Source organism: Siphateles boraxobius, unplaced genomic scaffold (genome assembly GCF_051911475.1).
Source record: "Siphateles boraxobius isolate OS27281-9 unplaced genomic scaffold, OSU_SipBor_1 18, whole genome shotgun sequence".
Taxonomy (NCBI): Eukaryota; Metazoa; Chordata; class Actinopteri; order Cypriniformes; family Leuciscidae; genus Siphateles; species Siphateles boraxobius.
In genome coordinates, this window is record NW_027508788.1 from 10,936,432 (window position 1) to 10,961,681 (window position 25,250).

General features: G+C 38.2%; 2 protein-coding genes across 8 annotated transcripts in view; both read right to left on the minus strand.

Annotated features, from left to right (window-relative positions):
• Positions 1-85: 85 nt before the first annotated feature.
• ncbp3 (nuclear cap binding subunit 3) lies at positions 86-9,178 on the minus strand. Its single transcript, XM_077233526.1, has 13 exons — positions 8,907-9,178; positions 8,384-8,449; positions 8,194-8,299; positions 6,568-6,693; positions 6,297-6,428; positions 6,040-6,212; positions 5,831-5,939; positions 4,683-4,782; positions 4,016-4,125; positions 3,630-3,936; positions 3,256-3,464; positions 1,155-1,337; positions 86-1,077 (listed from the first exon to the last, which is right to left on the minus strand). Exons 1-13 carry the CDS (start codon positions 9,084-9,086, stop codon positions 785-787), a joined length of 2,094 nt encoding a protein of 697 aa, XP_077089641.1. The 5' UTR covers positions 9,087-9,178; the 3' UTR covers positions 86-784.
• A 2,525-nt stretch (positions 9,179-11,703) lies between these two features.
• rap1gap2b (RAP1 GTPase activating protein 2b) overlaps positions 11,704-25,250 on the minus strand; it is a 40,621-nt gene continuing 27,074 nt past the window's right edge. For all 7 annotated transcript variants that reach the window (XM_077233518.1, XM_077233520.1, XM_077233522.1 and 4 more), the window contains 17 exons: positions 25,022-25,125; positions 24,849-24,927; positions 23,770-23,823; positions 22,825-22,908; positions 22,419-22,519; positions 22,140-22,269; positions 21,884-22,039; positions 20,106-20,177; positions 19,631-19,717; positions 18,515-18,655; positions 18,209-18,441; positions 15,514-15,618; positions 15,312-15,429; positions 14,824-14,926; positions 14,665-14,735; positions 14,487-14,527; positions 11,704-12,814 (listed from right to left, as the gene is read on the minus strand). In XM_077233518.1, coding sequence (XP_077089633.1) covers positions 14,519-14,527; positions 14,665-14,735; positions 14,824-14,926; positions 15,312-15,429; positions 15,514-15,618; positions 18,209-18,441; positions 18,515-18,655; positions 19,631-19,717; positions 20,106-20,177; positions 21,884-22,039; positions 22,140-22,269; positions 22,419-22,519; positions 22,825-22,908; positions 23,770-23,823; positions 24,849-24,927; positions 25,022-25,125 — 1,647 coding nt within the window. In that variant the 3' untranslated portion in view covers positions 11,704-12,814; positions 14,487-14,518. The remainder of the gene's footprint in view (positions 12,815-14,486; positions 14,528-14,664; positions 14,736-14,823; positions 14,927-15,311; positions 15,430-15,513; positions 15,619-18,208; positions 18,442-18,514; positions 18,656-19,630; positions 19,718-20,105; positions 20,178-21,883; positions 22,040-22,139; positions 22,270-22,418; positions 22,520-22,824; positions 22,909-23,769; positions 23,824-24,848; positions 24,928-25,021; positions 25,126-25,250) is intronic.

Sequence of the window (25,250 nt, forward strand, 5' to 3'; positions counted from 1 at the left end):
TACTGTATTATTTTTCAAATGCTGCTTTTGTCATTTTAAAATCTGAACACTGTATGTATGATATTAATTTCTAGACCCCATCCAATGTAAAAATGACTTTTATTCCAACATATTTCACTGACCACATATATTTAGGGAATGTAGACCATTCCTTTGGGAAAAATTATCATTACATTGGCTACATTATTTGTCATAGAACTGTATACAATGAAGCACTGACCCATCCATGTCATATATATATATATATATATATATATATATATATATAATGCTTGCACCAAACCGAGGAAAAAAAATCATGTAACATGAACTTAAACAAACCACACTGACAAATTTAAGAAACTGTATTGCTAATAGACATCCAATCACATTGCTTCCAGTCAGTGCATCCGTCAAGTCACGGGACTGTTTTTCAACCTGGTGCTTCACTGTATATTTAAAAATGGCCCCCTTGATGTGTGTTAAATACAATCCAATAATTTTCTTTTGAAGAAAAACAAAACATGAGGACTCATCCACTGCCCTTTCTTTGAAATGACAAAAAAAACAAAAAAATTACGATCGGCACTCTCTTTTTCCAAATAGCACCCTCAGAGTCCGTTCCTGGGGAGAGGACTTAGGAGAACATCGGCAAAGTTTGTAGACGGGCAAGAGGTGGGAGTGTGGGAATGTTTAGGTATACATGTCAGGGTCTCTTGGCCCAGTCTATTAGAGATGTTCTCCAACTCTCTTCCACAGCACTCATCATTTCTCCCATTCCCACACTTCCTACAGTAGGAGTCAGTCAGGAGTCACTGTCCGAGCCGTTGCTGCTGTCTCGACTGATCTCGATCTGCAGCGAGGGAAGGTTGTCCAGCCGGCTTTTCTTCATCTTGTTGGACTGCTGCTCCTTTTGCTTGATCATTGCTCCCCACACCTTCTGCAGCTGAGTGTCATCCTCTTCGTTGGCATCTTCATCTCCGTCAGATTCCTTGTCATCTCGACGCCTTATTCCTCTTGAGGACGTTGCTCGAGAAGAAGCCTTGTCATCGTCTCCACTGTCCTTGTGAGACGGGCCGAGACGACTCCACAAGCCCCCTGAAAACACAAATACTATTAGTTAGTATCATAAAATAATGTATAGAGAACCAGAAGAGCGGCGACTGCACGTGTACCTGTTTTCTTGTCTTTCGAGGACTCTGAGAAGAGGCTACGGCTCTCGTGTTTAGCTACACCGAGGCGGCTGCGCACGTCGGTCAAAGGCTCTCTCCGAGATACTGCGTTTCTAGAGATGACGGGAGAGACGGAGCGACGTCTCTCCGGAGAGTGGGGTCTCTTTCCTAATCTCTGTCTCACATCTATGAAGAGTAAAACAGATGCATCCTTTCATTGCCCGTATATTTGCTCGGATCAAAATTGTCAAACTTATAAAGCAATGCTGTGGAATTCAATTCATCTAATCCAAATAAAACTAATTGCTTGTGTCCATAAAGAACTAATCTCAAAATAAAATATAATTACTAATCTCAAAATATTTTACCCTTATTTGCTGTTGACTGTGCAGGCAAGTAAAATAATCTAAGAACATTATATTCAATATATACATATGCACTGAAATTGATTTATGTAATAATATATAAGCGCATCTGAATTATAGGTTGATCAATATTGGATTTTATGTTTTTAAATATGTCATATTATTTGCCATTTTTTTATTCATGATTAATAACTAGTCTAAAATTGAGTACCCCCTAGAAAACAGTAAAAAACAACAACAAATAGATGTGTACATTTAAGATAGGCTACTTAATTTATTATTCCGATATCCAAATATGATACCAAATCACACAGAAAAAAGGACTTTTATTTGTGACGTGCTGTCTTTGCATTTGAACATTGCACATTTTAAACAGGACACGCATTAGCTGAAGAAACGTTAGCCTATTGTTTGTATTGGCTTATATATTTATAGACAATGAATAGACAGGAGTCCTGTCACATGACCAATAACAGCAAAACGAATCACTTATTCTAAAAAGAATATCAAGTATAAGTTTAGAGGAATCCGAAATATGGGGCTGTTAACAGTAAAAACATCTGTCTTTTAACGAATTTTAAAAACACGGATGGATAATACAAAATGCGTTCTGACATTTTGACAGAAAAAAACACAACCTAAAACAAAATTTAAACTTAGCCCGTCAATTTACAATTATCTTCTCTCTCTGTGCGCGCGGCCTGTGTTTGTGAGAGAGAGCTATCGCAGCACTGATACAACGGTACTTTTTAATCCATAAGTAACTAATGCGCCAGTTTTCATACAAAATAATTATGTAACATAATTAGATACTTTAGTTATTATTAACACAATAACATAACACATGCAGACTACGTTTCTCAACACTGAGAATGAATAAATAAACTTCAGACTCACGCTTCTCAGTAATCCACAAATTACAAAACTTTCATAATCACTAAACCATAGCGATTTTAATTTTATTTAGATTTATTGTTCATTTAGATTTAAAATGCATACTTAAGCATTTTATAATTTGTATTGGCTGAAAGATGTTTTCCTCTTATCTGAGTGACCATGAATGACGGAGTATTTTAATCCATGCGATCACTCCCGTGTGATCATCGAATCCAGATTAAGTTAACTAAAAACAATATTTCAACTTTCCACATCCACCCCAGCCCGTTTACCTTCAGGAGTCAGAAGTACCGTGACTACTGTAGCCTACTGTCCTCGCTCATGAACTCAGTCAGAGGCGGCCGCGGGAGTGGAAGCGTGATCGAGCGGGCTGCCGATTTTCAGTCTCTTTTTAATGATAGGCCTTACGCATCTGTCAATCATCCCCGCTTGCAATTTGGGGAATGAACCCACCGCTATGATTGGTCGAACTCTGCTTCTTTTGCTATTGCTTGATTTGCTGCGTTTTTTCTTTGAACATGCAATAAGTTAAAACAATAATTAAAGACTTTTGTTTTCACCATTTAAGATATTTAGGCCGTATATTAGATAAAAGTGAATTTATCACTTTTAAAGCATTCGTGGGAAACCTGTAGTACAGTGGTTCTCAATTAGGGGGCCTCAGCAAACTGCAGAATGACAATATATATATATATATATATATATATATATATATATATATATATCTATATATATCTATATATCTATATATTTGATATTGATATATATATTGATATATAATATAAATCTCAAAACAAAACATTAAATTAAGATTTGTGTGTTTTTATCTCTCAGTAACTAACCAGTCTTGCCGGTTGTAGCCACTGGGGGGCGTGATCTCTGTTGAGAGAGTCCCTGCCTTTTCTCCTCCAATAACTGCCTCACATCGGTCACTTTATCTGATGTAGATTTGGATGAGCCTCCTCCTCCTGCTGCTCCTGCTCCTCCTTCACCAACACTACCACCAATGCGACTCCTAACACTGGTACTTGTTTCGGTCCGTATGGAGTTCCTAGGAAAGTGGAAGGGACAAAATGTGCAATTACTATCAAGACAATCAAACTCATCATGAAAACATTTCAGCAGAAAAGGCAACATTTTACATCCAAAGGATAAATCTACCAGGGGTAAAACTCAAATCCCCGAATGTAGCAATAGCTAGATCATTTGGACTTACCGGAGACTGCGAAGGTTGGTTTCAACCTCGTCGGCATACATGGTCATCTTCATGCTCTTTTTAGGAGAAGGCGTTGAGATCATTTTCAGTTCCAGATCGTAGTCCATCTCATCTGAATCTGAAGATGCAGGCGACGGGCTTCCTAAGCGACTACGCACGCCTCCTTCCACAGGCCGTTGTCCCCGTTCCCGGTCTCCCCGATCTTTGTACTCCACCACTCTATCATCAGCATCCATGTCTTCCTCTCCATCCTCATCCTCTTCTTCCTCTTCCACTATAGGCTCTTCTGGCAGATTCACCAGGTCAGCTGATAAAAGAGAAAGAGCTCAAATTACAGACCAAAGAAAAATCATAATACAGGGATGTTTATCGTTTAAGAGATTCACCAGAGTGTCGATGAGTGTAAGGCGGGGTGTGTCCCATACTGTCTCCAATCAGAGGCTTTTTGGTCTTCAGAATGTCACGGTGGATTCTCCGTGTGTGATACCTCCGCTTCCTAAAGAAATGGACACAATTCCAGAAAATTAATAAGTAACCCCAAGAAGAATTTGGACTTCAACCATTTAGTTAAAAGCAAATTGCAAAAATGGCTCAGAAAAGTGAAGTTACACTACCGTTTGAAAGTTTGGGATCAGTTTTTCATATGTTTTTGAAAGAAGTCTCTTATGTTCAAGTCAGCATTTATTTGATAAAAAATACAGCAAAATTGTGAAATACAAATTACAATAAAAAAATAAACTGTTTCCCATTTGAATATTTATTTGAAGTTTGAATTTTTAGTATCATTATTCCAGGCTTTAGTGTCACATGATCCTTCAGAAATCATTCTAATATGATGATATGCAGCTCAAGAAACATTTCATATTATCAATGCTGAAAACAGTTGTGCTGCTTAATAGTTTTGTGGAATTTACATTTTTTACAGGATTCTTTGGTGAACAGAAGGTTCAGCATTGATTTGACATTATAAATGTCTTTACTGTAACTTTTGATCAATTTAATATTTCCTTGATAAATAAAAGTATGTATATATTAAAAAAAAAATCTTCTTACCAAGAGTTACTTAAGATGCCTTTCATGCCGCCATAGTTTGGATTCCCATATTTCATGTAGTACCGGCTTCTCCTAGCTGCACCCAACTCCTTTTTGTCATCTGAAGAAAAGTAACAGTTAAGAGTGTTAACATGCAGAGATCTTTTTCACTGTTGTGAAAAAGATGTGTCTTTTTCCTGTTCGAACTCGTTCATCAAAATGAACAAATCTTTTTCGTTGAATGAACAAAATGACTCGAAAAAAGATTCGTTCATTTTGATGAACGAGTTCAAACAGGAGAGTCACGAACGTGCATCACAGAACAGAGCAAGGCGAGCATTTGTGCTTATAAAACTTAAACTTTTTTATTTATTATTATTGAAATGACCGATCGTTTCGCTAGATAAGACCCTTATGCATCGTCTGGTGTCGTTTAAAGCCATTTGAAGCTGCGCTGAAACTGTCATTTGGACCTTGGACCGTTTGGTACCCAATGAAGTCAATTATTACTCTAGTTTTAATGTTGCCATTGAGTAAATTCGTAATTATAAATAATTATTCGTAATTATTCATAAATTCGAGTCATAAACCGCTCCGAGTATTAAGTCACAGGTTTCGATCTCTTACAAATTACAGTAGTTATGGCATGAATGTAGCATAAGCTCATTGATTTGGTTCAGGATGAACTGTAAAAGGTGGCTGCGATGATTGGACGAACATTTTATGGTCCTACGCCTTCCACAGACGTTATATACACATGTAAATACAATTAGCTTAATGATTGCTATCAGGATGTGAATAGACTTTCAACTAGCATAACAAAAAATGTTTCTGGATCAAATCTCAAAACCTGACTTTAATGTATAGGCTATGAACTGTGTTTACATTTCATTTTTATAAAACGTTTTACATGCGTTCGGCCAGTCAACGTACACTTACGTCACTGGCAGTACATATTGTGCTGGGTTAGACCCTACTCTCAAAAGGCGTTCCTAGAACTAAACTCGTTCCCAGTTCCTGCGTTTAGAACACGCCAAAAAGCAGGTACATCCAGCATTAGTTATAGGAACTATGAAAAGGTTCCTCGGGTGCGAAAGCCCCTCTCGACTAATGAAGAGCTCTTAACACAATTCCTTCTATTGTAGGTGACACTTAAGTATGTTTCTCACCTTGGGTGGCGAAGCGCAAGAGCAGCTTGTTGCCTTTGAAGGGCTTGGTTGTAGGCCGCAGATCATTCCGGAGGAGAGATTCTCGCTCTCCTTGGGACAGCAGGCTTGCCTATGATCAAAAGATGTAATATAAGGTACAACCCCCCCAAAAAAACACAAAATATGAAAATGACAATTAAGAATCTGACTAAAAGATGTGACCAGTTTACCTCTGCAGTGTCCTGTGTTTTCTTTTCTGTCTCTTCCTCAATGTCGCTAGCTTTACCCTCGCTGCCATCACTGCTCCTGCTCTTATCCACTTTCACCACCTCATCTTCATCATCTACCTCTCCTTCCTCCTCATCATCCTCCTCCTCGTCATCAGAGCCACGGCTTCGCCGAGCTGTTCAGCAACGGTGTGACAGTTTTGTTTCGCAAAACTTGGAACATAGATGAAGGTGACAATGAAATAACAGGACAGACAAACCTTTCTCCGGCTGGACTGGAAGTTCAGAGGGTTTCGAGCTGTCTGTGTTTGTGACCTCTTCTTTGTCTGGCATCCGACTCAAGTTAATGAGAGCTCTGGTTGAAGTGATGTCATCTAGCCACACCACGTTGCCTGGAAACAGTGTTATTTGACTATGAGCACCACAATCCAGCCTTAAACAAAACTTTACCTGTTTTCAATTCAGATTTGAATGCATTCAACATGTATAATAATGACAGCGGGGAAATAATATCCATGTGGCTATACTTACAGGAAGTGTCATCTATCCACTCGATGTGGGCAGGTGGATACTCTTTAAAGTAGCCAAAAACATCCTGAGTGCTCATATCATCAACTCCAGTCATGTATAGGGCTTCCAGGCGCACATTTGGGATCGCTAAAGAGAGAGTACACAGTCCACAAGAGCTTAAAGTTTACTAAAAATGAGGGAGAGTAAATGATGAGTGAATGTTCATGTCGATCCAAACCTGTATGACTTTATTTTACTGTGGAATACAAAAAATGTTTTTAAGAACGTTCACACTGCTCTTTTCCATACAATGGAAATACAGAGTGGTAAAGTGGTAAAAAGTGGTTCATACAACGTGTGCACGATATTTTAAGCCACTCATTTTGGTACTTTTGACTCACAAGCTATTTGAGAGGTGGCTTTATGTGCATACCACTTATATAGATCTGTGTGTATATATATATATATATATATATATATATATAATTAACAACCATGATTTTTTTTTAAGTGTTTCGGATCAAGTTTAAAAAAAAATAAAGTATTAATAATTCTCAACTTGCGCACACTGATTTGATTGGACTACATTGGAAGACATCACATCCAGTCGCATACGGTCTATTTGCAGAAGTTCAGATATTTTAACGGATCCAAAGCTTAAATCGGATCCGAATTTTCCGCATGCACATATGATCGGAACTTCCCGCAGCTCCTGTACTATTCTCCACTGGAAATGAATGACTTCCGGATCGACGGCTGTCGTTTGTCGTGTGCAGTGAAAAGGGGGCTTTACAGTTAACGACAGAACCGAAAAAAGTTTTGCGCCGAGGAAGCATCACACATTAAACAGCACACGCATCCGTCAAAGCACCTGACAGACAAGCCACGTTAAAAATTACGCTTATATGCATTAGCTTAAAGGTGCTCTAAGCGATGTCGGGTGACGTCAATTCTTGTTGACGTTTAATGTATTGTCAAACAAAACTGAGGCTAGCTAGACCCTCCCTCCTCCTCATCTGGGCACTAACCCCCCAAATCCTTCTTGTCGGTTATTGGCTGGAACAGTTTATGGTATGTTTCGTGGTGCGGGTTAGCCCAGTTTGTTTTTGTTGCCGTTTGTGGAGCCTGGGGTGTCTGCAGAGACCGCGTTTTTTTACAGTGTGTTCAGGGGACAGGCAGCTGGCGGATAGTGAGGAGATGTTTGCTGCATGTGTCAAAAAATGTTTTGGCCTAGAAAACGCGTGACATCGCTTAGAGCACATTTAAAATAAAGAATTCTCATGTTCTGGGTAGCTTGGATCACGCACCTATCCCACAGCTCAATATGTTTCCCCCACTATTTTAGATGTATTTTGTCCATGGGAATGCGTTATTCAGTGCTGTAATTTGTTGAAGTTTTCAGTGCACGGTGGGCAGATGCGACTAATCGAAAATGACATTCATTGTTGATGATTTTCATTATTGTTTATTATTGATTAGTTGTTGCAGATTTATTTTACAAGGTCAAAAAAAGAAAAAGAAGAAACGTGCACATAAGATTTGTTTACAATAAGAACAATATTATGCCTTTAGTAAATGGATAGGACGACATTTAATTTCATGTCACCTTTATATCAATTGTTGTGCTACAGCTGTAAGATCTCTTACCCTTTTTCAACACATCCCGGTCCAGAACAACGTTCTTCTGCGCCAGATTTTCCTCTGCGCTAAAATGAAATCTTCTTGCTCGCTTCTCCTTCTTCTCAATGGCCTCCTGAACACGTACAAATGTGTTGAACAACAGGTAACTTACATTACTAGGCCGGCTAATATATTCACACATTCAGCTGGCACTTACCTTAGACGTGACATCGATTCCAGTGATAAAGGTCCCAGCCTTATTTTCATAGCGTCGGCTGGTGTCCTGTGGAAACAGTTGATCATACAAAGATGCATGTGAGCAGCAAATCCAGCAGAATGTCTGCTTCACTTCAGTTTTTGATTCAAGATGGTCACTTTAATCTGCAATACGTGTTTGATTGTAACGTTAATGTCATATACCATCAGAATAATTGACCAGTAGAGACACAACAGTGCGCCAAATTAATTCTGATAACGTTCGTCTTAGGAAACTTGGGCTAGAGATTCACATTACTTTCACAAGATCATACGAAAACATAATCAACACACATACTAACGCTATATTTATGCAAATGTTATAACCCACCATAAACCCATTACCATAACCTTTTCAGAAGCAGGCTAAGTGCTGCGACGAACCCTCGCTCTGAACTAAACACCGCATTGGCCCCACCAACGGCCGGATCCTGTACTACGCGAGGCCGTGGTTTGTAAGAGGCCTACGCTACCGAATAACTCACCGGCAAAAGCTCCTTTAAACTTCGGCGAACAGGAATGGACTCAAGCTCTCCCTCCTCCACTTCCATGGGCTCCGCTTCCCGGCCATCTCGATCCGAGTCTGATTCCGAGTCGGACTCTGAACGATCGGACGCGCTTTCGGACTTCACTGACACCCGCAGGCTGCGCACCGCCGCCATCATCAGTCTTTAAACGAGCTAACGGCTAACTCTGAACCATAGGCTCTGAACGGTGTCTCGCGCTAACTGTGCTAAATGCGCTTGAGCCTCGCGACACACACACACACACACACTGCCCAAGAGACGGTTGCTGCCAGATTGTGACCCGCCCTCTTTTACTAAAGCAGATTATACATTCCCTAACATTCATATTTAGGATACAATGAATGTGTATGCGATACACCGGAAAAGCATCCTAGGATTAAAGAGTGGAATCGGTATAATTATATTTCCAGTCTGCTTGTAAATGGTAATTTATCAGTTAAAGTAAATTACATTACATTTAGTGTTCATTAGAATTAATTTACAGGCAGCCTTGCTTATGTATTAAAAGTGCATTCATAATAAGCTTTTCTGTCACATACTCACACATTGTTCATAGAATTATTTCTGGGGCCAATAGGATCCGATATAATAATCAGGTAAATGAATAAATCAGGTAAAATAAGCCATAAAAATAATCAATCCACAAACCATGCTTTTCGTTATGCAACACGTTTTTTTTCACTTTCTTTAATGGACAAACAGTAGCACCAAAAAGTATTTGGATACTTTAAAAAAGTTTGTATTTACAGAAGACTAGGAAAGCGTCAGGCCCAGACGGCATCTCATCTGCTTGTTTAAAAGCCTGCGCTGACCAACTGGCCCCGGTCTTCACACAGATCTTCAATAGATCATTGGAGCAGTGTGAAGTTCCCTGCTGCTTCAAACGCTCCACTATCATTCCTGGCCCCAAAAAAACCCAAATCACTGGACTTAATGACTAGAGACCTGTCGCTCTCACGTCTGTGGTCATGAAGTCGTGCTGGCCCACCTGAAGGACATCACCGGACCCCCGCTGGATCCCTTTCAGTTTGCTTACAGAGCAAACAGGTCTGTGGATGATGCAGTCAACATGGGACTGCATTATATCCTGCAACATCTCGACAGACCAGGGACTTATGCAAGGATCCTCTTTGTGGACTTCAGTTCGGCCTTCAATACCATCATGCCTGGTCTTCTCACAGCCAAACTGACCCAGCTCTCCATGCCATCCTCGATCTCTCAGTGGATCACCAGCTTCCTGACGGACCGGCAGCAGCGAGTGAGACTGGGGAAACACACATCCAGGACTCTCACCACCAGCACTGCGTTCTCTCCCTACTGCTCTTCTCCCTGTACACTAATGACTGCACTTCTAAAGACCACACTGTCAAGCTCCTGAAATTTGCAGACGACACCACTGTCATCGGTCTCATCCAAAACGGTGACGAGTCTGAACAGCTGGCTGTCTGATGCAGTTATAACAACCTTGAGCTGAACACGCTCAAAACAGTGGAGATGATCGTGGACTTCAGGAGGAACAGCCCAGCACTCCCCAAACTCACCATCATGAACAGCAGTGTGGAAGCAGTGGAGTCATTCAGGTTCCTGGGCACTATCATCTCTCAGGACCTGAAGTGGGACAATCACATTGACTCCACTGTGAAAAAGGCCCAGCAGAGACTGTACTTCCTTCGCCAGCTGAGGAAGTTCAACTTGCAACAGGATCTGCTGATTCAGTTCTACTCAGCCGTTATTGAGTCTGTTTTATGCACTTCCATCACTGTCTGGTTTGGTTCAGCTACCAAATCAGACATCAGGAGACTACAACGGACAGTCCGGACTGCGGAGAGGATTATTGGTGCCCCCTGCCATCCCTCCAGGACCTGTACTCTTCCAGACTGAGGAAGAGAGCAGGTAAAATCATCACAGACTCCACTCACCCTGGACACCACCTGTTTGAACTGTTACCGTCAAGACGGAGACTCAGATCACTGGCCACTAGAACATCTCGGCACAGGAACAGTTTCTTCCCACAGGCCATCTCCCTCCTGAACAGTTAATATATCTCCCAAGGCAGATGCCTGTAAGTGCAATACTCCCACTGTTTAGTGCAATATCTTAAAAATTCAGGTGATATTTATATTGATATTTATTCATACTACACAAAATACTGTAAATGATCATAATCTGTAAATGTTTATTCTGACAAAACCCAACTGTGACCATATAATTTTATAGTATTTTCATATTTTTTATAATTTTATTTGTAGAATTTGTATTATTATTTGTATTACTATTACTTGTTGTATCTGTATTTGTATGTGTGCACTGGAAGCTTCAGTACCAAGGAAAATTCCTTGTGTGTGCAAGCAAACTTGGCAATAAAGCTCTTTCTGATTCTGATTTATAATTATAAATAATTTGAATAAAGCATTATATATTCAGGGATTTTGAAACTGGGATCCATCATGAGCCACAAGAGGGTTCTATTGTTTGCATCATTTGTTTACATCTTATTATTATTACCACCTTATTTAATGACATTCATACAGTTTTATATGTGGCTTAAGCATCCACATTTTTTTTGGGGCCACTGCATGTCACTACTGTCATAGATCACTGTTCATCAGATTTTAAGTCCCTGCCGTACATATTGTTGAAAAAAGAGGTAAGAGGCCCAGTGCATTATAATGATACAGTCAGGGGAGCGAGAGAAGCTTACAGCCCGGCTCACAAATAGAACAGAGGCTACAATATAATCAACACCTGAACACCATTGCAAAAAAAATATTTTATTTAACAAAATCAACATTTCCCTACAGAAACCTGGTAACACTTTACAATAAGGTTTCATTAGTTAACAATGTAGGCTATTAACTAACAATGAGCAATACATTTGTTACAGTATTTGTTAACTAAGATTAATAAATGCTGTAGAAGTATCATTTTTAGTTCATCTTAACCAAAGTGGTGAACTAATTTACTATTATTGTAAAGTGTAACCAGAAACCTTTACACGTGTAGCAGTACAATCATAGAGAAATAAATTAACACTGCTCGTTTTAAGCAAGGAAACAAAAAAATAATTTGACTTAAAAACAGAATGGAAGAGTCTTTCTTAAATTGTCACATGTAACACATCTGAGCTATTTGTGACAATAAAGATGTATTCTTCTGCATTTCCTTCCATGAATATACACAATAAATATACACATAAGAGCAATCAGTGATTTTCTAATATGTACACATAGGCATCAGTCATGGAAGTATACCCATTTAAGAATAAGAGGTTAGTACACTACAAGTTTTTTTAATAATATAAATTATAAAACAACTCTTCAGGAGACACAGTACATCTCCAAACAATTTTATGAGGAAGGCAATGCAGGGCTAACATTTTATTTCTCAATGACAAGTGACTGATTTGGTAATGGAATGAATGTGTACAGTGAATATCTGCTGTGGTCAGTTTAATCAAACTACTGTATATCCAGTCTGGGCAGTCATTCATACTGGGTTCTCGAAATACTGTGGAGTGATTCAGGTGCTGGGAATTTTGTTATATAAAAAAAAAACTGTCATTTTATTATTATTATTATTATTGAGTGAGAATAGTTACTATTATTGAACTACTAATCCAGTTTGTATAAGTTTGTACTTTATTAACTCTTTTACAGTGAAAGACTTCCTCAAAATGTGCAAAATCAATAAATGTGCCAGGTCAGCAGCAGATGACAAGCTGCAGATATAAGTAAGATATAAGAGGAGATAAGTGCTTCTTCATGTGATGTTCAGAGTGGAGCACAGGCTTTGAGTGATGTGTCCTTCCCTCATTTCCATCCTTCTTTCCGACAGTGTCTGATCTCCGGCGCTGATCTATTGCTTTTCTAATGAAATGGTGAGTTTATGGTGTTAGTAAATACCAAATAAGAAACATAGTTTTGACAATAACATGACATAGAATTATGACTTATGAGAGTAATTTTATACTGGCCATTACAGATATACTATAAATAATCATTATCCACTAGATTATACATTTTCGGTCACACTCTTTTTGAACCCATCAGTAAAATATTGTAAAGAGGGGGTATTTTTAATGTGACTGATATCACAAGACTTTCTGTGGCAAGAGCTCTTTTAACCAAGTTCTGTGTAGTGGGTTCTTGTTTTTTTCTTTTTATTCTTTAAGCATTTTCTTTTACCATTTCCAGTGCTGTAATTATGAGAAATCTACTTTTTTTATTAACATAAACTGGGTGTATTGATAAATTTACCACAATTAGTTTAATATTTTAATATATTAAACATCATTTATTCATTTAAATACTTTCAAGTCACACTAAAGCCCTCTTGAGATTTTGCTGAGCACCCCTAGTGGGCCGAGAGCATTTAATGAGAACCATTAAAGAGAACCAATGATTTAATGAATAATATTCAATGAATTATTCCACTGGAATCCAATAGGAGTCATCCCCCAAATTTTACTTCACTTCAGACAAAAAAAAAAAACATGTTAAATAAAACCATTTTTCTGTAAAGTTTTTTTATTTCAAATTTGGAAATCATAGGGGAAAAAATCAAAACTGGGTCCAGGGACCAAAAGTTCAGAGAAAAAGTTTACATTATTATTATTTTTGTATCTGAAAGAAAATTACATTTAAACTAAAATCTAAATTATTTTTTTAGCATTTAGATTTCCGAAAAATAAGGTTTACAAATTTACAAATAGTAATATAGATAATGCTATAACATTTTTTGTTATTTTGTTATTTTGAACTCAACACAACCTCACTTCAAAACCAGACACTGCAAAAACTGCACTAAATATTTGTGTGAGAGATTACAGTATTCTTTCTTTTATCTTAATGGATAAAATATCCATATTCCATGTTTAAAGAAAATTGTTAGAAACATTCAATTATCATTCACTGTTATGAAATATACCGAAAATTATAGAATGACCAGTCTTTATACAAAATAAGCACAAATTTATACAAAAAAAAAACCTTTAAATGCAGCCACTTGATGTACTCTTCCTGCAGGATTATGGGCCAGCGCAAACCCTCTTTTGACGTTACAAAAGTACTGTAAGGATTTACTAAAGACACAGTGAAAAATTAGCACTGAAAAGGCATGGACTGGGTTATTTTTGCTGCTGGCCTTATTACATTTGCATTTGTATGGGTTTCCATGTCAGATGCAAAAATTATGGGAAGAGAGTATTTAAATAAATCAAGTATGGTGATTTACTAAGGTTTGTGCTCGTCAATGTACTGGTGTTTGCACTGTTATTTAACACCCAATAAAAGCATGTCTTAAACCAGACACTAGTTTGCACTGTTCTTGGTAGATTGTGTTTGTCATTATGAAAATGATCCGGCTGGCGGCTGCATCTGTGTTCTTTAATTTGCGTGTCGTCAGTAGATCGCGTGCAGAAAATTTCACTCCCATCTGTGCTTTTATGGGATTGCACTCTCACGCTAATTTGCCCTGTTTAGTAAATCTGTCCCTACATGTGTTAATGACTGTAATTTCAAAAGTAACATACATACTCACAATGGTTCTGGTTGTCTTTGACATTCTCTTTGCTAATGTCCCTGTGAATTAGAGTTCAAAGTTACCTTTCAGTGGTAAAACCTCTCACAGTAAAACACACAACCAAATGGAAAAACACTACAGAGGATGACAAACAATGAAAGAGCAACACTAAAGTCATAAAATAATAAAGTCTTACAGCAGCGGACTGGCTCAATCTGTCAAAGCGAAACTTCAGATTGGATCTGGGTGAAGTCTTGTTCTTAAAATCTTTTAGTAGGGAGATATGCAGAAAATGATACATTAAGCTGTGAATATTAAATTCAGAGTTTGAATATGTGAAAAGAGTCTGGGATACCTGTTGGACTGCGGCACATAATGACCGGCGTTCCTGCACCCTGCCCTTCTGTGCTCACAGAGCCAAATACAGGCGAGAGACTGGGAGATATCTGGAGGCTGCTCTGAACACGACACAACACACAAAGTCGGCATCAAGCGAAAGTTGCCATAATCTTTTTTTCTTATTGTGACATACTATATATCTGAGTGAAACAGATTGTCGAAGTAGAACATCGTTGTGGTTTGCTATTGCTGTGATGTCATGTGAGTGACAGGTTGTCTCGCCGTCGCAACAGTGAACACATCATCAAAAAAGAGATGTCGTTGCAAGAGGGAGGGGAAGTTATTTTGAATAAAGATTACCAGGGCACATCAATTATGTGCACGGACAAATTATTTATAATAAATCCTGCAATATTCCATAAAAAATAAGAATTGTCGATTTTGATTTCATGGTGACTTTCACATACTGAACATGTTAGTCTGCCTGAAGACACATTTACTTACAGGCTCTTTCTCCTCCATAGTCTCCGGGTCTCCTGCAGCACTACTGAAGCTGCTGGTGCTAGAGGAGGAATGAGAAATATCTGGTTTTCCACCGGCCTCTTTCAGCTTGAGAGGCGGCCTGTAAAAACGGAGAGACAAAATAAACAAAGTATTATTACCTATTAAGAGTATGAATTTACTGAATACCAGTGGTGAAATTTACCTCTCATTGTTCAGGATCTCTGGAGAGCTAGGATTGGACGACGTCTCTGATCTCACTTCCTGTGAGAGATGTCCGCTATCTAGACTTTTCTGATCACACAGGACACTAAAATGACAGAAAAACATAATTTGATCATTCAGAGCAGGGGTTTTCAAATGGGGGCCCCGGGGTGGATCTTAACCAGGGGACCGGGGCCCAGAAGGGGGTCTCAAGATGACTTAACAATTATAAAAAAAAATAATAAAAAAAAACAAGCATTCAAATAAGTTTACAAAAAAAACAACAACTAAAAATCAAGATATTTCTTAGTATTTGGTTATTTTTATAATGAATATACATATTTCTGGTTATTCCAATCTCTAAAATATTTTATTGGGTAGAAATTGTGAGGGGGGCTTCAAATATGGGGGCTGGGAACTGTCAACAGGGACTGTAATGACATCACATTCTAAATACATAGACATTAATACGGAGTTGGTCTCCTATTTGCATCTATAACAGCTTCCACTCTTCTGTGAAGGCTTTCCACAAGATTCTGCATTTCTGTGGGACTTTTTGCCCATTAATCCGGTACACTAGAGGCATCGATGATGGACGAGGAGGCCTGGCTCGTAATCTCCGTTCCAGTTCATCCCAAAGGTGTTCAGTGGGGTAGAGGTCGAGGCTCTGTGCGGGCCAGTCAATTTCTTCCACACCAAATAAACCAATGTCTTTATTGACCTTGCTTTGTGCACTGGGGCACCGTCACGCTGGAATAGAAAAAGCCTTTCCCAAACTGTTCCCACAAAGTTGCAAGCATAGCATTGTCCAAAAAGTTTACCCGTCACTGGAAGTAAAGGGCCTATAGTCCAACCCCAGAAGAACATCACTCCTCCACTTTACAGTTGGCACAATGCAGTCAGCCAGGAAACGTTCTCCAGGCCTTCGCCAAACACGGACTCGCCCATCAGATTGCAAAACAGAGAAGTACGATTCATCACTCCACAGAACATGTTTCACTGCTCCAGAGTCCGGTGGCGGCATGTTTTACGTCACTCCATCCGACACTTGGGATTGTACTTGGTGATGTGAGGCTTTCATGAAGCTGCTCGGCCATGGAAACCCATTCCATGAAGCTCCCGCCGCACAGTTTTTGTGCTGATATTAATGCAACTCTTCAGCTAATATGAAATCAGTAGAACTTTGAGTGCTGAGGTGCATGGTGTGTGAAAGTCATCAGTGACACCGCTCTGTGACGTCACATGGTCTTTTGCTTCATGGCTGAGTTGCTGCTGTTTCTAAACACTTCCACTATTCACTTACAATTGACTGTGGGATATCTAGCAGGGATTAATTTCACGAACTGACTTATTGCAAAGGTGGCACCCTATCACAGTACCACTCTTGAATTCCCTGAGCTCTTTAGAACTACCCATTTTTTCACAAATGTTTGTAAATGCAGATTGCATGGCTAGATGCTTGATATTATACCCCTGTGGTAGTTTGTCTGATTGAAACCCCTAAATTCAATAATTAAGAGATGTGTCCCGATACTTTTGTCCATATAGAACTTTTTGTCTGTATAAATTTAAACTGTTTAATTTTATTGTTTTTATGACATCATCTTTATAATAAAATATAATACACAGCAATATGTATACATAGAAATATTTAGCATCATCAAATTTGAAAACCCTGTGGCACATGCTAACACTGACTAGCTATATATCAAGAGATATTTTGGCTTATGTAATTCTTCAACTATCATATAGACCCCTTTAACGCGCCGACGTCACAATTATGTCACGGCGTTAGCTGGAGGCAAAACAAAGTGAAAACTGGAGCCGGCCAATACAAACCAGCACAGATTCGGCTACATAATAAGGGTCTTAAATTATTATTATTTTTATTAAATGCCATCTTGTTGTGTTTCTGGGTGCAAGAATCACCTACAGGATCCAATTTGAAATTTTATCGCATAATGTTTTCTAAATTATTGTGGTTATTTGTGAATCATCTATGATTGAATACATTGTTGTGATTGATTGTGATAGACTTTTTGAAGAACCTGGTAAGAAAGAATAATCAAATACATAGTTAATTAATATAATTTTCTTACATAAAAAATATTTTTATTTCTAGAAAATATTCACATCAGTAAAATTGCACTGTAATGTCACTCTTTACATTGTCGTCTTCTGGCCATGGCACTGGGCAGGACCACGCAATGTAACGTTGCCACAAGTCAAGACCATTCATCACATAGTTATAGGCATCTAAAGATGTATATGCCCTCAGTTTGTCTTTACGCTGGGTTTCTCTATCAGGTGTAGAAGACAGGCCACTCAACCGAGGTAACGTTAATCCTGTCAGATCGTCCATCCATTGACTGAGCGTGTACGGGTTGGCCAATCTGGTTCCGTCCGTTAAAATTTACTTTTGCATATAACAATCGCGGTCCTGGACAGTGAGTTACCTTGCACATTAAGATAAAATCTGATTTTCTCCCGTCATTGTTAAAAAACAAGCTAACAAAACTTGCAAAGTAGCGTTAGTGAAGCGGCCAGAGGGATCGTTCGTTCTGCCTCCCACCTAGGCTCCGCCCACATAAAAACGTCATCATGTTTACCAACTGAAAAGGGATCTATTTGAGCCTGATTTATATGTATACTGATTACAGATCTGTAAGTGTTTATTTTTTGTGTATTTGTCAGACCTGCGTGTGTGGCGCTCTGGCTGTCCATCCATACTGGTGTGCAGCCGTGGGAACAGCCCTGAGCGTCTCTTCACCGGGCTCTTCAGAGGAGACTTAGCAGCCTCAGTATTGCTGTGGATCAGGCCGACCCCGCTCAGGCTGGTGGGAACGCCCCCTCCCGCTGAAGAACAGCGGCCATGTTTCTGGGAGCCCACCATTGTCTCCATAGAGTGACTGCGCACGCGCATCGCCCGCTGAGACAGACGAAAAGACGTCAAAGGGATAGTTTACCCATGTGAATATGACGGTTGATCTTTTTGACTTTACCTTAATAGACTCCAGTATTCCTCCATGTCCTCCGTTCTCCATCCTCTCTTCATCTGCGCTGAGCGGATGACCCAACATTGCCTGTGTGCGCTTGTGTAACTCATTATGAAGGTTATCTAGCAGTTCTGTTCGTGTTCTTTCCTATCACGCAAACACAAACCATTACACAAATTAACTATTGAGATTGACTTTTTTACATTTGAGGTCCCAGAGGCCCTTATTATGAACACTACTGTTCAAATGTTTGGGGTCAGTAAGATTAGATTTGTTTTTTTTAAAGAAATTAATACTTTTATTCAGCAAGGACTGTTACTGTAAAGATATTTATAAGGTTACAAAAGATTTATATATCAAATAAATGCTGTTGTTTTGAACTTTGTATTCATCAAATAATTAAAAATCACTAATTCCATACAAATATTAATCAGCACATCTGTTTTCAACAAAGATAATAATAAGAAATGTTTCTTGAGTAGAAAAACAGCATTAGAATGATTTCTGAAGGATCATGTGAGACTGAAGACTGGAGTAATGATGCTGAAAATTCAGCTTTGCCATCACATGAATAAATTACATTTTAAAATATATTGAAAAATAGAAAAGTTATTTTGAATTGTAAAAATATTTCAGAATAAGAATGTTTTTACTGTATTTTTGATCAAACAAATGCCTTGGTGAGCATAAGAGACTTTCAAAAACATTAATAGATATTGACTCCAAACCTTTGAACGGCAGCGTACATGTAAACAAAATGAATTGCTTATTTTCCCTTTTGATTCTTGTGATATGTAAAAAATCATTGTATTTATTCATGTTTGAAATTTAAAGTCTCTATGACCCAAAATGTAACACTTTTAAAGGTCGTTTGAGAGAGTTATCATGTTTGGTTTATAATCAGTTCTTATAGGATTAGGAAAGGAAAAGAAGAATCAAGTTGTTTAAGTTTTTTTTTTCTCAAGCTATTAAAAGGGCCTTTGGGTCTCTGAGACCCCCAATACAACATCATGTTTAAATAGTCAGAGATTGTGGCAAAGCAGAAACATATGAATAGCAAAGGCCTGATACGTACATCAAGACTGTAATGCGGTAATAAAGGATGCTCTATTGTTTCCTCACCTCAAGCTTGGCAAATCGGTTTGACCTGTAGCACGCCAACTCTGCATTGATCAGCTTGGTCAGCAGAAACTCTCTGAATTCTGGACCCTAAGAGAGAATAGAATGACACCGCAAATGTAACAAAGATGAAAGAACTGCCTTAAAAGACAATGACGTGACAAAATCCTGCCTGCAATAACCAAATGTGTACTTCAGATAAACAATAATCTGACAGCAAACTGTCTGCCCTAATCAGTATTTGCTTTGCTTTCCCATAAAAATATTACATCATCCACAGAACAAGATCAATATAGTTGAGAGGCAAAAAGGCACAGAGAAAATACTTGGATTTATGCTTAAAAAATACAAAAAGCCTTATGCAACTTCCTTCAAGTAAACTGATATTGTTTTAAAGATGTTTATATATTATAAATAGTAAACAAGATAAAAAATACTGATTAAATGATTTAGTGTGGCAGATGTAGTGCTAATTCACCTTTTTGAAGATGGGCGGATTGGGAAGCGGAGGGCCAAAATGTGGCACATCATCACGTGCTGTGACAGACACCTGCACCATATAAATACAATTCAACATTCACTATAATAATTCAGTACAATAATGTTCCATTTTTTAACATTAGTTAAAAACATTAGTTAACATGAACTAACAATGGACAGTTGTATTTTTTAGCTAACATTAACAAAGATAAAAGGGTTAGTTCACCTAAAAATGAAAACTCTTTTATTAATTACTCACCCTCATGTCAGTTCAAACCCGTAAGACTTTCGTTCATCTTCGATAGACAAATAAAGATATTTGAAAGAAATCTGAGAGATTTCTTTTTCCATTGACAGTCTACGCAACTACCAATTTGACACCTTAAAAAGGTCATAAAGAGATCGTAAAACAAATTTTTCTGAAGAGACGATCGCTTTATGTGATGAACAGATTTAAATGAGGCTTTTGTTCACATATACATGAACTCCCACATCAGTTATGATAAACTCAACAACCAATGAGGTTCATTCTCATGTTACGCAGCACGTTTGAGCTTCAGCAAGAACCAATGAGGTTTATTCTCACACGTTAAGCAGGTTCAGTTAGGCTTCTGCTTATGTATGATGATCAATGTTTATATATGAATAAAAGTCTAAAAAAAGCCTTAATTAAATCTGTACTTCATATAAAGCGATCGAGTCTCCTCAGAAAATTTGGACTAAACCCCTCCATTCATATGGATTAGTTTTATGATCTCTTTATTAACTTTTTGAAGTGTCAAAGTGGTAGTTGCGTAGCTGTCAATGCAGGGACAGAAAGCTCTCAGATTTCATTAAAAAGATCTTCATTTGTTTTTTGCAGATGAACGAAAGTCCTATGGGTTTGGAACGACATAAGGGTGAGTAATTGATGACAATTTTTTGTTGAACTATCCCTTTAATAATACTGTAAAAAATGAATTGCTTCTTTGTTAGTTAAGTAAGGGATAATGTACATCCAGCCGGTGGTTCTCTCAAAATAGCCCTCGACAGGGTGATGAGGACCCCGACGTGAAGCGCAGGAGTCTTGATCAGCCTGAAGGGGCTTATTTTAAGAGAACCACCGGCTAGATGTACATTATACCGCTTATTACACGGCTACTTGCAGCATAAGTAAATAATTAGACACGAAATATTGATCTGAGTTGAAAAATTTTATTAGATGTTTAAACGCAAATCTTCCGCAGTTGCTCTCGTTCAACAGCCCTGCAAGTTCAAACTAGACAGGCATTTAATAGATACAGTATACAGTCATACCACTTATTACACAGCATTTCGCCACATAAATATTTATTGGGAAGAGATATATTGATTTCAGATTAAACTGTTGGATTATGAGATACAAACAGGTACGAATTTAAAACAGTGTAGCCTACAAAAACAATAGTCACAAAATGGCAGCAGCTGCATATGAAACAAGAGAGAGCAGGTTCACGATACTGGATGGCATAATTAAATAATTGATTTGACTGAGTTTTAGTACTTTATTAGCTCACCAAATACAAAACTTCCACCAAGAAAAACCGTTCCTAGCAGGCATATAGCACTGCTGACTTCAGTAACCCGGATGAGCCTGCATTATCTGTTTTGAGCGGTTGTTATCTGGGAATAATTTACAGCTGGATGGTGCAATTGACCAATCAGAATCAAGTTTTCCAAAGAGCCGTGTAATAATTTTAGTTAATGCATTATGGGATCTTATTGTAAAGTGAGAACCCAGAAATTCTGATGACAAACCTTGTATGTGGTGTCGTCTGTTCCAGGGTTTTCCACTTGAACCAGAATGTAGGCATGGAGGAAATTGGAAGCAATCATGTCAGGCACAAACGGTGTGCCCTCCTCTTGAAAAACTGCAGCGACAATGTCATTCCCAATGTGCCGCTTCCTTTGGAGCTGTGTGTAGGAAAAAGAAACGTATAATAACTTGCACGCTGTCTCTAGGACAGCTTACTGATTGTCCCTAGATTTCAATCACAATTATAATCAGAAGCACCTGCTGCATGTCTCCCTCTGTAAAGGGGAGTTTGGTGGAGATGTGAAACATGAGTTCCTGCCCTCTGAACACAGTGTAGACCGACTGAGACCCTGTCTGACCATGAGACACATCCAAACCTCCTCGAAACCTGAATATATGTCACAGAGTGAAAACTGAGGAAGGCTATTAAAAGTACAAGTATTTGTGATGCAGCGAAATCACATGTTGTCCTTTGCAGGGCATTTAAATATTCACACATCCTAACTTTTTCAGTCTTTCTTGAATGTTTTCTTTTACCCTTTAAAGTCCTGCAGCTCTACACAATCTCCCAGCACTCGGAGGAACTCCATGAAGGCTGGAGTCTCCTCACTGTTCCCAAACAACTCCTCTTCTGAGGTCTGCAGGCAGCAGAGAGTCAGAAGACATCAGTGAACGGCAAACGATGAAGGCAACAGCAGGAAGCAAAGGTAGAGTGGAAAGATAACAGGAAATAATAGATAAAATACTTCACATTATGGCAACCACAACAATGGTTTTATTGCTTTGGTGATTCAGATTGAAGGAGCTTGATAAGAAAGCTGTTGAAGTGTCCTTGAGAACCTCAGCCTGACCAGGTACCAGACCATTTTATATATATATATATATATATATTCACATTTATAATGGTCAGTGAACTGCACCGAAACAACAATAATTTCCTCACCTGCCCAAACTTTTGGTAGACGACACCAAACTTAAAGGTATTGTTTAACTCATGGTCATCATAATTCACTATTAATTGAGAGCCCTGCAAAAAAATAAACAAGAATAAACAAAGATAAATTTCAAGCAGTTAATATGCTCCTCATCAATACAGCTTTGACCGGCTCCTGAAGTTTAATTTCACTAAGACTCCAATGCAAAACATGGTTTTTATCTCTTAAACCATCTCATTAGTATTTGCTTTATTAAACAATCTGCTGAAACTGTTACAATCTATTGCAAAAAAACATTCTGGCAATTTTAAAATGTGTAATAGGTTTTTATCTGACAAATTAATATTTAGCCAGAAGCAATATTGTGTTTATGAAATATTTCATGAAACAAATAGGGATAAACATCATGTAATTATAAAAAGTAAATATATATATATATGTATATATACGTATATACAGTATACAGTACCTGCCAAAACATTATTTCTTTTAATGTTTTTTAAAGAAGTCTCTTATGTACACAAAGGCTGCATTTATTTCATCAAAAATTCAAAAACAGTAATATTGTGTTTATAACAAATCTGGACAGTTGGTGGCGCTAGAGGGATTGAGTTAGAGACTCTAAATTTGCTGTGGTTAATGTTCAGACTCCATCCGTGTTGCAAATTTCACCATTTTCCCGCAAGCAGTTCTATGCGCTGGAATAGACTTCAAGAGCAGAAGAAGTAGAAGTAGAAGAAGAAGAAGAAGAAGAAGAAGAAGAAGAAGTAGAAGAAGAAGAAGTAGAAGAAGTAGAAGAAGTAGAAGAAGAAGAAGAAGAAGAAGAAGAAGAGGAAGGAGGAATAATAATAACAACACTAATGGCTACAATGGGTGCCTACACACCTCTGGTGCGTGGCCCCTAATTTTAGTACAATATCAGTAATAAAACATAATATTAAACTTGCACTCACCTTTGGGTACAGTACAGGACTAAATCTCAGACCTACAATGTCTTCACACAGTAGCTATAGAGGGGAAACAATGACATCATAAAAACACTAACTTAGTCAAGCCACTTAGTCTATAGTTGGACTATTACGGTTCAGTAATTTAATTCTTCAAAGAGGTCATATAATTTTATAAATATTGTATTGTATTTAATTTATAGTGTTACTATTTTGTGACAAACACACTTATAAAAAAACACTCAAAAAAGCATATAATGTTGTTTTCCAGAAATATTTTCCACCCTCTGTCTGAATCTTACAAACAAATGGTCTGCTTTTTTTGTTGATGTATCTGTAAGAAATGCCACATTTGCATTCAAAATGAGAAACACATTTTCTCAGACACGGCTTGTGGATTTACTGTCATATCCAATATATATATATATCTTTTTTAATATAATATACTTTGACCTCTTCCATCCTTCAATAACAGCATCATTGCAAAGATGCATTTCATAGAGACAGATTCACAAAACAATGGACCCTTTAACATTTCTGGGGTTCTCAGAAGCGGACGTCGGCATAACTGGGTAAAATTCTATAGAGGTGAAAAGGTAAAATTTTAGTAATTTTGTAATTGCTCTAATAGCAAAAGAAAAAAGCTGTATTGGCATTTCCATGACTTTCCAAAAGAGGGAAAACATCGAGAGATTGATTACAGCAGTCAGAAGAGAGAAAGATGTCAAATTTGCCGTCACTCCCTCAGCCGCTGTGTTAGAAACACCCTCGCAGCAGCATTGATTCATTTTTGTCATTTACCGCCATGGTCACATAACACAAAGTATAGCGTTATAAATGAGTGTTTTAAAACAAAAAAAAATCTATAGTTTTGCGATGTTGATAACATCACAGTCTGTGAAAAAGGTCCATGGGGGGAGCAAAATTTTTTTTTTCAGTGCACATAGACATCAAACTAACCCTTTAAAGGACAGAGGAGATACTGTTTACAATTTAGCAGTGAAGTTAATCAATAAGACTTTAGGGTCAGGGTGATCTGAAGTGGATAAAACATGTGAGCCAACAGTGCAGGGCACAATCATTACCTTTGCTAACTGAGGGACACTGGGGAGCTCAGTCAAACCCACCAAACAGATCCTGTCATAGACTGTCTTCGATGAAGCCCTAAACGAGGCAGAAATTGATAGAAAAATGCAATCAAACGTTTCGAAATGTGCCAATCATGTAATTACAGAGTGTTTGAAAGGGATGTTATTACCTGAGAATGATGTGCAGGTACTCTTGCTCCTTCACCTCCTCGTGTCTGAGGGACAGTACGAGGTTGCCATGGTTACTGGCCGTGCAGTAGAAGTTCAGATGTTCCTGAGACCGCCAGATAAGAGAAAGCGGTTTAATTGTGAACCAATTCACTGCCAACATGAACACCGACTGACGATTATCACAGCTCTGACATTGAATGATCCGTTTAAAACCATCTCGCACAAATA